This window comes from Manduca sexta, chromosome 18 (genome assembly GCF_014839805.1).
Source record: "Manduca sexta isolate Smith_Timp_Sample1 chromosome 18, JHU_Msex_v1.0, whole genome shotgun sequence".
Classification (NCBI taxonomy): domain Eukaryota; kingdom Metazoa; phylum Arthropoda; class Insecta; order Lepidoptera; family Sphingidae; genus Manduca; species Manduca sexta.
The window spans coordinates 1,861,236-1,876,441 of record NC_051132.1 but is presented as its reverse complement, the minus strand read 5'-3'; the positions used below and the strand labels follow the sequence as shown (position 1 = coordinate 1,876,441).

The following is a 15,206-nucleotide window of genomic DNA, read 5'->3' as shown; positions in this document are numbered from 1 at the left end:
CATGCATGATTTTTGGCACAATGTTAGCAAGATGCTTGTGTGGTTTCAATTATTAGCAAAGTCTAAATGACCCTGTATACTATTGAGTATTATAATAAACAAAATATAACACATAGCTAACAAAATTTCACGTAAAATGAGATACATGCCATCAAAATTCCCACAACGCGCGCACCATTTGCAAAGTAATGCGAAATTTGCCTCCGCGGTCTCTGAGGCCCGCTTACCCGTTACGGGTTGTTCATCATACGTGGTCTGCTGTACTCTCTTACTGCTCCCGAGGGATACTGTAGATTAGTCTAGTGTTTTGTGACTTGTATTGAAGATCGGTTTTAGGGTTAAGTGGGTTCTAAACTTAGATTATTTTTGTAGCGCAGGTCGGAGTAATAAATGAGACATAATTGACTAGTCTCCACTGCATTTGATTGTAATATCAAAAATCATACAATGCTTGTCTGTCTTTACCACAAGGATTTATTTTTAAGATTGCGAACAATATTTGTATGGAAAAATAGCTTTTATATATTCGTATGTATAATTAGCTTGTGGTATTCGTTACCTGAAGTAGTAGGCGCTTGTAATACATACAGTACAATACTTTACAGTAAATGGAAATAATATTAATTTAAGTATTTAGTTTCGGAATTGGCGCCATTTTTTTCTAATTAAAATATACATTGATAGTAAACCAAATGGTACAATGGTACAGAAGCCTTGTATTTAATATTGGGATAATATATAAAATAATTATAATACAGTTGGGAGTAACTCCGTCGGCATATAAATCAATTCGAATTATTTACCTTATGCGTATTGCCTGAATTTGTTAGTATCATTAAATATGTCTGTTAAGTCTGAATAAATTAGCGTACATCTAATGAATGACTACCGTTTCATTAAATGCTTATTTATTTAAATTTGATATTTATTGAGAAATATACTGATGAACCTATAGCGTAATTTTCTATACTTGACGTTATACATAAATTTATATGTAACAGAAAACAATACGATAAAAAATATGATATGACCAGCATCAAAATTGGTTAAAAATAAAGCATTTATTCATATTTCAATATTATTGTTAGCAAAAGTGGGGCGTGGTAGGGTTATCTCTTTCTCGTGCATGCAGAGTTATGGGCGGTGATAGTTGATGACGTCACAGTATGCTATTTTTGTTATTCAACAGCCAACCCTTTCATCAAATTTCAAAACCTTAAACTCATTTATTAGTGTATGGATTTTGAAAATTCTTTTCCCGTTAGATTTTGTTTGTTGTAAATGTATTTAAAAAAGTAGTCAACTACTCTATTGCAGAGCACAAAACATGACTATAAAATATGCTAAGTCTGACGCATTTAACGTGCAATTCACAGGTATGAATTGCAAGTACTTACAGCAGACAAAGCTACATCAAAGACCATAATTATTTCCCCATAATTTCTACAAAGTAACAAATATTACATCACTGGTCACGGTAACCGTCCATTAGACGGACATATGCGAAATTTTAACACATAAAACATATTTGTAACAAAAGGATCATTCGGAGAGACACCTTTACAGTGTTGTTAAAGTTCTGTTGTTATTAACAAATGAATGATTTACAACATAAGTGTGTGTTAGAAGTTACTGAGAATGTGTACATGATGTATGCTTTGACAACTTGTCGCTGAAATTAATGCCTAGTTTTATAATGCTGTGGCCATGTTAAATGTCGTGAATTATCGCAATAAAGGCAGTAATATTTTTTAGGTTAGAAATAATTTGGGAGGTAAATAGATATGGTTTGTTTTTATTTCGCAAAATCTAAATGCTTTAGGGATATTTCTCTCTAATCTTATAAATGTTATTTCTAAGAGCTTCTAAGTTAAAACTTAGTAACAGTCAATATAAATAATAAGTATTGTTATCAGTTACCAATTTTACGCCAATACGACAAAAACTTTCATAAACATTTATTATTTCGACTTTACTGACTTTTTAATAGAATTGATTTCGATTGATTGATTTAAAGTTTGATTAAAATATTGATGAAGAAATTAAAATCTTTATGATTATTACAAATAATCGCATGCAAATATTTGCGCGGCAGCCTATTTTTGGAATTTTGATTAAATATTACTTCCTAAATAGTTATAATATTGCCTTATTCTCCTTTTATAGAGAAAAATGTCGCACTTGTTATTTATCGAATGGACAGCCAAAGGATTTTTGATATAATATAGTAGTATTGTATAGGAAAATTCGAATAATTCGCTTTCCGAACAAAAATAACAATTATCTTTATACAGACCAAAGTGACACTACTTGGTAGGTACCATATTATAATCAAATAATGTTGACACTAATTTGATGATAAAGTTACTTACATTAGAATTTTCGGATAATGCAATATCCATGATTTAATTCTTTACTATTGTAAAGCATATACATAATATATATATATATATATATATATATATATATATATATATATATATATATATATATATATATATATTAAATGTTCCTATCATGACGAAGCGTCCCTCATCTCATTGCCAAAACATAAACATATTCCTTTACATTCAAATCTCAAACGATGAATGCATTTCGCACGCCATTACCCTCGTGACAAATCGCACAACAAAATGGCGGACGGCCGTTTCGGCGGGAAAACATGGAACAGAAAAATTCACGCAGATTTTTCTCTCAATAGCCCGTGAAATATGATAGGGGTTGATACTGAATAGTTTTTTATTGGCCCGTTCCGTTACCCTTTTATGATTGGCTGATGTTGCGTGAAATGATATTAATGTAGGGGACGATTCAATTCTTTCGAATGTGATAAAAATTAAAACGTAGTTATGAGTGTTACGGTTAATAAATTTGAGTAGCTGTTGAGTTCATATTTAGAATGAATTGGGGTTTAAACCCCAGTATATATAACATAGCTCTTAATTCGACTTATTAACGTTTAAGTTTGATAAATACATACGTACTTACTTAATGTCTTGATATTCTGAGTAGATACCCTGTAATTATTATAGTGCGATTTATGTACTTGGTACTTTTTACTGCACTGATTTTTCGAATTAATTTAATTATTTCAACATTCATACCAAAGTAGTAAATGAACATAAGTCTTAGATGCTGCATCTGAGTATCCACTTTTGCGTTTTAAATAGGTAATGCTAGTCATCAGGATGTCCCCATAGAATTAAATGCATCACTTCAAATTCTTCAAATAATATAAACCACCATTTGTCACCAGGTAAAAGTGTGGTTCCAAAACAGAAGAACGAAGCACAAACGAATGCAGCAAGAGGAAGAAGCCAAGAGCGGGAAGTCCGGCTCCTCAAACCCCAAGCCTGACGAGGGCCACATGAACAACTCGTACGAGGAGGAAGACGAGGAACTGATCGATATGGACATGGACGAACTAAGTGAAAGTGAAAATGAGACGTAAGAGAAGTGACGTTGTAAATAGTAGTTGTATTCATTAATTTATTATGTATAGACGGCGAGATACGCCTTTATGCGCGGAGTTTGCGTTCGTACGAAATTCGTGCGATTTTCACGAAGCAATGACGGGAATTGATTATTTGCAGTTTTAGCTCAAATAATGAATTATAAACAGTGATTCATATATGATACATTAACCGAAAATTATGTATTAAAATCCACGAAAAGTTCCAGTGAAGTTGTCGTGCCGGGATAACATAAAAGTTAGGTATAGCCTGAATATTTCAATTTGTCTGGCTTCTTATCGGATCTAGTATGAGGCCATTAGCATACTATCAGAGTTAGAAGTCTGTAAAGGTGTTGTTATCGCGTCGCCCTTCGTGAAAATTTTGATAAAATATGTAACTGGATTTGTTTATATATTGTGGCTTGTGTTAAAAATTATCACGCAAATATTTAACACGTAATTGACTCTGATAAACAATTTATTACAATATTATTATTAGAAAACAATTTGTGAGATTAAGTATTTCCATTTGTGTTCCATAAAAAATATAATATATTTGCTATTATTATCAGCCTTTTGGAATAAAAACAATTAAAGCTCTTAACATAGTGATCAACATATCCAATAATTTAATGATTTCTGTCTTTACTTTAATTACCTACGGATCAAGCTTACTTTTGCAATGCCATTAAGCCTACAGATAATTTATGGCATCCCTAATTTACCGGCTCATTTTGTCCAGTAGTTAATTATCTTATTAGACGAAAATTCCAACGGCGACGTAAATTAAAGATTTTTTAATTTAGTGACAGCTATTAAATTAACCGAACACAAAATGGCGCCTGTATTTCTAGTTAACGCGTCAAACTTTAGATAACTAAATTGGCTTTATTATAATAGTTTTGGGACCATTTTGAATTAATTAAAAAAATTACGTTTTTGACGAGCCCCTCGAGTGATGTGGGTATAATTAGACATTTTAGATTTCGAACGCTGATATAGTGGTTTCCGAACGAGCTGTCAAGATGGAAAGAGATAGATATATGTATTCTTTAAAGTGAGGAAAGGATAGATGAAAGATGAAGTCGATATTACTGGTGTGTTATTAAGAAATGCGCGTGGTATCGCCGGTCCCATCGTGGCCAGTAATTGCGGGACCGAATTGTATAGGTGTGTGACGATTGTTTTCGACGGCTATTTGTCTATGATTTCTGATACGATATGCATCTATGTCGTAACCTTTTTTGACGCTTTATTATTTGTTATTGATTAGCACTCGCGCGACAAAGCTTTGTGTAGTCTATGATTTATATCGATTTTGATATCGATATGACGTCCGAATTTATTATGCCAGAATTGTCATTATTTATTAGACTATTTTGTTGTGCAAGTGTTTATTAGAGATCAAAATTCACGTGCACAGTATGATAACTGGTTACCATTTTCCTTGAAACCCACAAATTCTAAGCATTCGGTGGTGGAATGTGGATTATTCAGAAATAAGTTCAAACATACAAAATAATTGCTATCGAAAATACCTGATACATTTTCCAGTTTCATTTACTTCCATCTCGCTATTAAGTAGCTGCTGGCAGCCCTTTAAAAGCGACCTTAACAGACAAGAAATAAAATCTACTTTCATAAATTTTTTGCCGACCCGAAAGTACGCTATATTGTGTAGAGCTACTACAAAGCTTCAAAGGCTTTTTGCAGTATTCTATTCTAGTCAACAGTCAGTCAGTCAGTCACAATTTAATTTAAACATGACATCATCTTAAAACAAGACGAAGTTTCCGCTAGCACTTAAAATAGAATAGTCGTTAAAGCTCTACGAAAAGCAAATTACACATTTAAAATACTACTACACAAAAATACAATTGTTATGCGTCAAGAACTTGCTATATTAACATTTGTATGAGTACTAACTACAAAAGATTTTTGAGCCAAAACCTCGTATTGTAGGCTGTAGTTATTTGCGTCTACGTGGGAATCTAACTCAAAATCTTTGCTTTATGGTAATTAAGACTGCAGAGGTAAATCATTTAAGAAAACATCATAAGAAAGCTATAACTTGGTCATTTATCGAAGAATAAAAATATATTTAAGATACTAACGTGTTTTCATACAATATCACTCTTTTGTTCCTACCAATCATGTGCAATATAATATGTATGCACTTTTATCCTATTTGGATTAAATCAAGTGTAATTATAAAGTATTAGCGGCTTAATAGCATGGTGCAAGATCATGTAGTATTTTGTAATGCTAAGTTCTGGATAGCGTGCCTCTTGTCACTAGCAAGTTATTCATACAGTTGTATTAAAAATATATTTTCAACGCAATATACTTCTTAATAATGTTCATTTTGCAATAGCCATTAGCTCTGTTCGCTACTTGCGTGAAGGTAATACTCTTGTTTACATTAATAAATGCTCGTATAATAGACAATGGCATAAAAACCAGTTTACCTTTCATTCAAATGAAAGAAAAAATGAAAATACGTAATTTCTTAATCCACCTTAATAATGGACTATATTACCCGTTACTTTGGTATTTATGGTCTAATTGTCTTTGGAGCGTGTCGAATGTGTGGAATAGGGAATTGTCTGTGGTCTGAAATACTTAAAACTAGACAACATGATAATTTGTGGACAATGTTTCATCCTTTTAATTAGACATCATTGAATTTATTTTCAATTTTTCAATTAGATACATGGTAATCAATTTGTGTTAGTTTGTAATTAAGAAGTTGTTTAACCTTTAACTGACTTATGACGTTTGTTATGAGAATCCATTGCCATTTTTAAAATTGCAGTGTGTTTCTTTTTTTAAAGTACAGAAAATACAAGATCGTCATATTTTTAAATTTCGAACACAAACCCACTACCATTGTCACAAATCCAACGTTTAAAAGCAAGTAATACGCGATTATAAGGCTCATTTGTGTTCGCCTTTCCGTCTTTTGTTCCTGTGATTTACGATTACCAGTATCGAGTTCTCATCGATTTACCGAGCAACGATTTTAATGCCCGTAGTAATGCCTTGTTATTTGAAATGATTACTTTTTCGATATAAAAGTAACTGGCTGACCTATTTATTTTGATTTTGTTTTTAAACAATAATGATTTATTAGGCTGTACGGGAATTGCTTTTGGTTTGATCGAGTTTTAAAATGTTACGTTCCGTAATTGAAAATATAGCAGTGAAATACACATTTTTATGCCATTTTATAATTTTATTTTTGTTGAAGTGGTATATTACTCTATAAAATATTATAATATCTTTTTATAGCATCAGATTAGACTTTATTTAAGTTAACATAGTCCATTTAAAGTATTTTGTAACTACGAACAACATCCACAAAAGTCTAATATAAATGCAGCTGTCAAAATATATTGCCATGTCTGACACCAATTACACACTACAAGACATATTTGCATCTAAATGTCCCGCAGAACAGTTCTAATGTGTTTTCTATCGATATTGTATATCGGAAAGGTGTTAAAAATGCCGCCTGACACGTATTACCTATGACATGACATATTTATAATATTACTGTTAGGTACAAAATAATATCATTTTTATTCTTATCTGGTACTATAGGGTTTGCTGTCCTTTTTTTTATTGCTTTGAATGTCGAGACGAGTTTGCCATTCGTCGTTCTCAAGCGATACGGCTGTCCATAAACAGTAGAAACACCATCCAACACCTTGATTTACAAAATATTGTTTGGTATTTCACTGCGCTCGCCATACTGAGACATGATATGTTAAGTTTTATTATGTCCAGTAACACTGGCTACAATGTCCTTCAAACTGGAACATAACAGTGACTACACACTGTTGTCGGCAGAAATAGATATTGCTGTTGTACCATCCCAGGCGGACTCTCACTATGAGTGACTAATCTTTTTAAGTTACCCTGACTTTGTTATTCGGAGTAAGACTATTTGTTCACTATGTATGGTATACTAGCTGACCCGACGGACGCTGTCCTGTCTTAACTATGTATGCACGCGCGAATTCTGTCGATCGCTGACAGTTATTTCAAACCACTGACAGTTATGTAAAATTAATATCGTCGTTAAGTTTTCTTAAATTTTCAAATTTTCCGCGCATTTTTTTTTTGAATTTTTTCTTTCATAAGAACCTTCTCCTGACAATAACAAACACAACAAAAAAAAATAGTGAAATAGGTCCAGCCGTTCACGCGTGTGGCGTGACCGAGAGAAATAGGGATTGATTTATATCTATATATATATATATATATATATATATATATATATATATATATATATATATAGAGATACCGTTCCGCTAATTGTTGATCAGGGGCGACTACCAGCGAGCACTTTGTTGATCCGAAAACGTATGTTGATCCGACCGTCTTTTGTTGATCCAATATTCATCTTTAGTAACAAATGTGGCTCCAACTAGATCAACATTTGGATTCGGTTGAAGCTAACAATTTCTTACCGCTTGTTGATCCAATATACAATTCCACTTAGCGTTATGTTGATCCGATTCAAACGGACCAATTACAACGATACAAACGTGTTATTGGTCGATATGACGTTGCCGTTCTGTGCAAGTTTCATTACTAATACATATACGAGTATATACGTAGTAAGTGTATTATTAAATATTATAAGCGTAGGAAACAAGACCGCTTACAATCCGTCAAATCAAAAGCAATCATCGTGTGAGCCGACCGCGGTAAACATAGCGAAGTCAAATTGGGGATGGCATTAGGAAAGGCTAGTTTAAGAGTACTCTAAATCGACATGCAAGCATGATATGACGGATAGTGGATGAACTGAGAGAGACGTAAAAACATTGGTATGACGTTATGTATGTATGGAAGAGAACATTTTGCGCCGACCCCAAATAATATGGAATCAGGGCAAGAAGAGGCATAGGTCTAAAATATAGTCGGCTATATAATATAAACAAAACATTTTTTTTACAATTTAATTTTATTATAAAGAAATACCTATAGTAATTGATAATAATTATTATTATAAGAATCAATTAAATCATATTTTAGTTTTAAGATACCTGCTAAACATAAAGATTTTGTCTTTGAACATAAAAATATAATTTTTCATTAATAAATTCAAAATCAAAAATGTATTTTTTCCAATGAACCTAAAAAATTATTCATTAATAGACTTACAGCATAATATTATAAGTTTTTTTTTAAAGACAATTAAATTTGTAATTGTGATTGATAAAAAATGTTGTGTTTGATTACGAAATATATTCTCTGCTCATTTTTTCTACTACTGGTATTTCGTATTGGCGATTAGCAAACAAGTAAAACAAAGTGTCATTCCACTGGTTGTGAGATTTCGCCACTGTTATAGGAAAATACAAAAGTTTTACTAAATGAAAAATCGAGTCATATTAAATTACGAATCACGGGATAATAATAATAGTCTGTCCATAAATATTTTTGTAAGACCAAAATGACAAAATTTAAATCGTAATTATTAATCATCAGTAGCAAAAACATTTATCATTTTAATATTTTCAAAAGCACAAAATAATATTTAAAAAACAATATTTAATTTTACAATATCACTTATTATAATTTACTTTTTCTTATAAATATTGTTGACATAGGTATTAATTTGCATCCATGTTCTGTTTTGAAGTGCAGGTTCTTTATTTAACACTTCCATACATTTGCTTTTACCGGGATTCTTCTTTTTATTTATATAAGTTTGAAAATATTTTTTTACTACCTTAATCTCTTCTTCGGACCACTTTCTATGATTAATTTTATTTCTTTTCTGAACTGGCTTCCCTTCATCACTTTCCGTGCTACTTAAATCACTTGTCTGTTTTTTATTTTCTTTTCTTACCTTTGGATTATTTTTGATTTGTCTAGTCCTATATTTTTTCTGAACTAATATCTCTTCATCACTTGCGTTGCTACTTGAATTAATTTGATGTTTGGTATATGATTTTCTTATATTTGGTTTAACTTTAATTAGTCTAGTTTGTTTAGTTTTAGGTCTTTGGTAATTTATATTCTCTTGTACTTTATCTATTTTAGTTTCAGTTTCTGCTATTGTGCTGCTACTAAGAGTTGATTCAGGGGTTTCATTAGTGTTGTTAGGAGTTACAGGTAAACCTCTAAGTAGTTCGCTATCAGGTAGCATTTTTAATGTCTTATCGTTATTATCTCGTTCGTCCATAACAAGATCTGAATGCAAAGTAGTTTTGGTTTCGTTTGGTCTTCTTTCGGTAAGTGTGTTTTCATATTCAATAAGTTGTGTCCCTACAATAGCTTTTTGTAAAACTTGCATGGGCAGTCTATAATTTTTTGCATGAACTGCTACATCGTGTCCTAGAAATCCTGCTAAGTGTTCAGTGTATTGGTCATTCTGTTTTGCATGTACTTGTGACATAGTTGCTATATGATGTCTCATGCCAGTAGAAGTCAACATTTCAGGTCGTTTCAAATTGCATTGCTTTTTTATCTTATCTAGACATTTACCACCATCAAAAGGTTCTTCTGTACCTGGTCTAGCGAATAAATATTTGTTGGAACTCGGAATATTCAAATCTTCACGGCAAGCGATAATCAAATCAATATTTTCTCTCATTAATTTTGTTAACAAAATCGGCACAGCTCGTGTTCTTTTTCCAGGAATTTGAAAGATATCTAAGTCTTCAATGGATTTTCTTTGCTCTAATGTTAGAGTTTCCAGCACTTTTTCCGGCACTTCCTCATTTTTTCTGTTAATATAAAATGTGAGTTCGGCTTGAGCTACGTCACCTGCCCTTTTTCTATCCAGCATTATTATATGAGCTATTGTTACGATGCAGAGTGATTCATAATTTAGTGGATCTCGGTTTCTTCTCAATTTTTCATTGTATTTAATTTCTAACTTTTGTATTTGCCTCATAACAGTAGCGATATCATCATCCAGTGGAATGACGTTTTCTTTCATCATATTTGCTCTCTTTCGTGATTTTTCAGCGTTCGAAGATATTTCCCATTGCCAGTTTATTTCTATAAGACGTTTAAAATCATCTAGTTTCTTTTTATAAGATTCTTTATACGCTGCAGATTCTGTTGACATGATGCACTGAGTATAAAGGATATCAATACACCCCCAATATGGCGGGCCGCAATCGTGCAGGTATACTAGTTATATTAACCGTTCCCGTTGTTTTGTCATACCCGCACATAGCTTTTATGGAATCTATAAAAGTATCATATTTCTCTGGCTCAATGGCATCTGTTAGATTTTCAATGGTTGAGTCTTTCTTTCGCATCATAGTTAATAAAGTTGCTAAGTCCCTCATTTTGGAACAAATCTGTTTTCGACTGCGTAGTTCTTTTTTCTTTTTTAGAAGCCGTGCGCCGTATGCAGTAATTAAGGAATCATTTTTTATTACTAGCGAAATTTCATCAGAACGAAGATGCGACAAAATTTTATCTCTGAGCTCTCCTGATGTATTTGTAGTATTGGGGATAATAGTTATACTATTATTATATAGTGATTTTCTTTTAAGAGACGGCAGTTTATTTGCATCGTCATTGTTATTGCATTTTTTAAAATGTCTGAAAAATGTTGTTCTTTTAAATGTACCCAAACAAATCTTGCAAGTGGCATAACTAGATGGGCTTGAAGTTCCTTGGTTGTTGTTGCGTTTTATTGGTAATAGGGAGGATTCTCCGTCCCTATCAAAGCTCACTTTGGAGTTGTGTATGAAGTTTCCCTGGTTTCGTAGTTTATCTGTAATCGCTTGTCGTTTTTGTTTTCTAATTTTAGGATCTGCATCATTTATATTTTGGTACTTAAGAACTTCGATTTCATTAGCGTGGTGTCTCAAAAGGTGTCTCGAAAAATTGGTCACTACTTCTTGGCAATAAAAACAAGCATTTCTTCTGTCCCAACTACGTTTTCCCAAACTTTTTCCGGAATTTTTATCATAAGTTGTTTCTTCGGATTCTTTTATTCTCCTAATTGATATTTTTTGTTCTGATGTAGTCTGACAAATCATATTATGACGTATTCTCTCTCCATGTGCTGAAAGTTTTTCATCATTATCCTTATTAAAAAAAAAATCTTGATCTCCCTTTCTTTTTGGTGCTACCACATTGTTATCCAAAACTTGTAATTTTTCATTTCTTTCATCCCTTTTTTTCTTTTCCTTTTCCTGAAACCGTTTACGCTTTCTTTTCAGCTTTCTATTCAAAATTTTTGAATTAGATACCACTTGATCATCGTAATATTCGTCTTCAGTTACCTAAAATGAAGATTTAGCATATTAGTACCCACTAAGCTTTAGCGAGTATACGACTTATGAAATAGTTTTTCATAGTTAGTATTAATAATATTATGAATGCGAAAGTTTGTGAGGGTGGATGAGTTGCGACCAATTTGTCGACGCATCTTTTGAGAGACACTACGCAAAAAAATCGATATATCTGAGTACTGATCTATCTATGACAAAAATGTAAAAGGAACTTCTACAGGTAAATTGAGAAATCTGAGAAAATGTACACTGACTCTAAAGTGAGCTTTGATAGGATGAAGATCTACCTTATTAACAAGTAAATGCAACAACCAAGACACTTTAAACCGATCCAATTATGCGACCCATAACAAAGTTAATAACCTGTCGTGTTTAAAAAAAATACATTATATAATCATAGTTTAACTTTTATCTCCAATAACACAAATGCATCAGGTGAACTCAGAAAGAAAATGTGATCGCCTCTTCGTTTCGATGAATTTTCAGTAGCGTCAAAAATAATCCGTTGATTGTTGCATTCGGTTTACGACTTTGAAACAAGAAAAAAGGACGAAAATTTTAAAGAAGTATGGTCCTAAATTTGTTAATTTCATACGAAAGAAAGAAACTTAACGATCGAAAATCTTACAGGTGCTATTAAAACATCAAAACATGAAAAGTTAAGAAATAGCAATAAACTCTATCATAAGTCATTATATGTACATAGTATAAACAGTTCATATTCTAATGCTGATTAAAAAAGGAACTAGTAATGTAGCCTCAGACGAACTGATATTTTAAATAAATAGAAAGAATTAAAACGTACCGGAAAAAGTGTTGAATAACAGAATCCAAAATCAAATGCTTAATCAAAATAGTCTTAAGGATAATGCGGTGTGAACTTGCCCGGCGACAAATTATGTGGTTACCTTTTCACAGCTGTCGTCAGTATTAAAGCCAGCTTTTTGGGGGTCAAAATCAGATCCATCACTGGGCGAAAAGTCGTTATCAGTAGAAAAGCTTTCTGTTGTCACAGTCTGTAAAATGAAATAGGTAGCTATAATAATAGTTCATATTCATAATTTTATTAGCAACTAAGTATAAACACATCAATGAAATATAAGCATCTTTATAAAGTGGACGCCAGGATAATTTAAAGGCAGAGTAAAGCACAAATACCTGTTTATTTTGACTTTTGTCTTGGAACAAATGTTGTTCAAAATCTGTGGAGATACTTATTGGTAGGTTTTCTGATAGGCCGGTTATGTTTAAAAAAGATGACAGGCCAGATACGCTAAGATCAGTTACTGCTAGCGCATCTGCTGCTTTTAACGAACTGCTTAAAAGTTTAACCTCACTTTGTTGATTTTCCACTGGGTACTGTTTATCATTTGTCTGCAAAATATTTTCTTTTATAAAAAATACGAATGTACCAACCGAGTGAAAACGTTAATAGGAATATTAATAGCAACTACTATAACTGTTTTAACTACAGGACGAAAAGTGTTAGAAGAAGGCCTTCTAAGGATTTTCAAATAGTTTTGATCTTGATTGATTGATTGAGCAATTCCTATAAAAATATTATAGTCATGTAAGTTTTAAAATAAGTATTTTTCACTGAAATGGTTATTAAACCTTTATTACTATTTGTGAAGGTTTTGTACTTTAATTGATGATGTCCCGTTTAACTTTTGATACCTTTATGGCACAGGATCGAGTGGCAACAAAAAATATATTTAGTCTAAAATTAATTTCTTCTGGCTGAGAATGCCTTTTTACACAAAATCTCAAAATCAATGAAATGTCTTTTCATAAAGTTGTTCTATAGGTATTTATAATGGTGGAGTTTTCTATAATTTTTCACCTATTTTATGAGATTGATAGAACTTACGGTATTTGTTTGATCTAAATTAGAATCGTCTGATTCGTCGGAATAACCTATCATACCATCAAATCGTATTTGATCCCTGTCGCTTATTTTTATATTAGGCATTATAGAAATTACAGAACTTTCTGATCTTGATGACTGTTCAGACACTGAATCTAGCCCCGGCAAATGGTGGTGGTTTGCCATATTTTCTGGAAATAGATAAGACAAAATAATGTAAATAATATGTTATATGCGTAATGTGCAAGATGACACATGTATAACTCAGGCCAGTAATACTTTTTTGATCGACCCGGGAATGTTTTGTGGTATCTACGCGTTGTCCACGGTCAATCCCACGTGCGTTTTGCATATCTAAAGCCGTCGGTAAAATATAACTTTAAGATAGATAAGTGCAAGAGACGGATCAACAATTGTTTAGATCAATATTATTCATTAATCGGTACCGACTTGAGCTTAAATAGATGCAAGATTACATCATACCGTTGTGGTTCTATACTGATACTCAAGCCATACTTACTAAACGTACGAATTAGTTATTGAATATCAAGATATTTTTTTTATGAAGGATAGGTAGATTAATAGCCAAATAATTATGTTATATAAATTTTATTGTAATAAGTGTAATATGGGATAAATAACTATTTATTGAGTTCCAAAACCTACAAATTGGGGGCTGGATAATGATTATCAGACGATTGGGATGTACCCATCATTCTATGTCTAGATCTATTTACTAGATTTCATTTAGTACACATTTAGAGATTTTGATATTTTAGGAGCTACAATTAAATCAGACTCATCATCAAAGAAAAGTAACAGTTGATACAACTTATGGTAGATAACATAAGGTTCGACAAATACGTAAAATGATACTTACCTATTCTTCATAAATGCTACACTAAGTCAAACTACGTACGTATCATAATATTATTATAATAATATTATAAATAAAATATACAAAAACACTTACCATCTCCCGATTTGTCTGTCATGCTACACTAAAACCACATACGCGCAACAGCAAACACTTTTCGCACGCGACTAAAGCTACGTTGTTAACCCAACTTCAAACTAACCGAAGCCATCCCTACCACCGCATGCGATGTTGCCAGATTTGCAGTTGAAATTGTTACAAGAACTAGTCATTTGAGGCTCCGGTATCGTCGGATCAACATTGACTCGGCTAGTGTAGCGTGTATATTACATATACCACGGATCTAAATATGACGTTCCCGTGTAATAAATTTGACCGTTATTGGATCAACTTGTATAGGATATTTTGAAGGCAAGTATCTCGAAAACAGGTTGATGTAGATCCAGCATTGCCAGGTACATTTTCAATTGGGATCAAAGTATACCCATTATCTTGACCGGGATACAAATGTACACAAAAAATAGGCGGAGCAACATTTGCATCAAATTCGCACTGGATCAACAATTACACATATGAGTTGAATATATATATATATATATATATATATATATATATAGATAATAAGGTACTATAAAATATATATCTGCCCTATTTTAAAACCTAAAGGTACTCTGGTGTAATGTGGGCTAGAAAATGGGCTAGTAGACTACACTTAAGATTTAGTTTGTTTAT

At 32.2% G+C, this 15,206-nt stretch overlaps 2 protein-coding genes across 2 annotated transcripts in view; one reads left to right on the top strand and one right to left on the bottom strand.

The window, feature by feature from the left end:
- The window catches only part of LOC115447108 (homeotic protein empty spiracles), a 34,400-nt gene extending 28,260 nt beyond the window's left edge, over positions 1-6,140 (top strand). The window contains exon 3 of the mRNA XM_030174040.1: positions 3,257-6,140. Coding sequence (XP_030029900.1) covers positions 3,257-3,451 — 195 coding nt within the window. The 3' untranslated portion in view covers positions 3,452-6,140. The remainder of the gene's footprint in view (positions 1-3,256) is intronic.
- A 6,162-nt stretch (positions 6,141-12,302) lies between these two features.
- Positions 12,303-14,708, bottom strand: LOC115447107. The gene is made up of 4 exons (XM_037440009.1): positions 14,571-14,708; positions 13,601-13,788; positions 12,889-13,104; positions 12,303-12,746 (listed from the first exon to the last, which is right to left on the bottom strand). The coding sequence occupies exons 1-4, from the start codon at positions 14,590-14,592 to the stop codon at positions 12,627-12,629; spliced, it is 546 nt and encodes a 181-aa protein (XP_037295906.1). The 5' UTR covers positions 14,593-14,708; the 3' UTR covers positions 12,303-12,626.
- Positions 14,709-15,206: the final 498 nt, after the last annotated feature.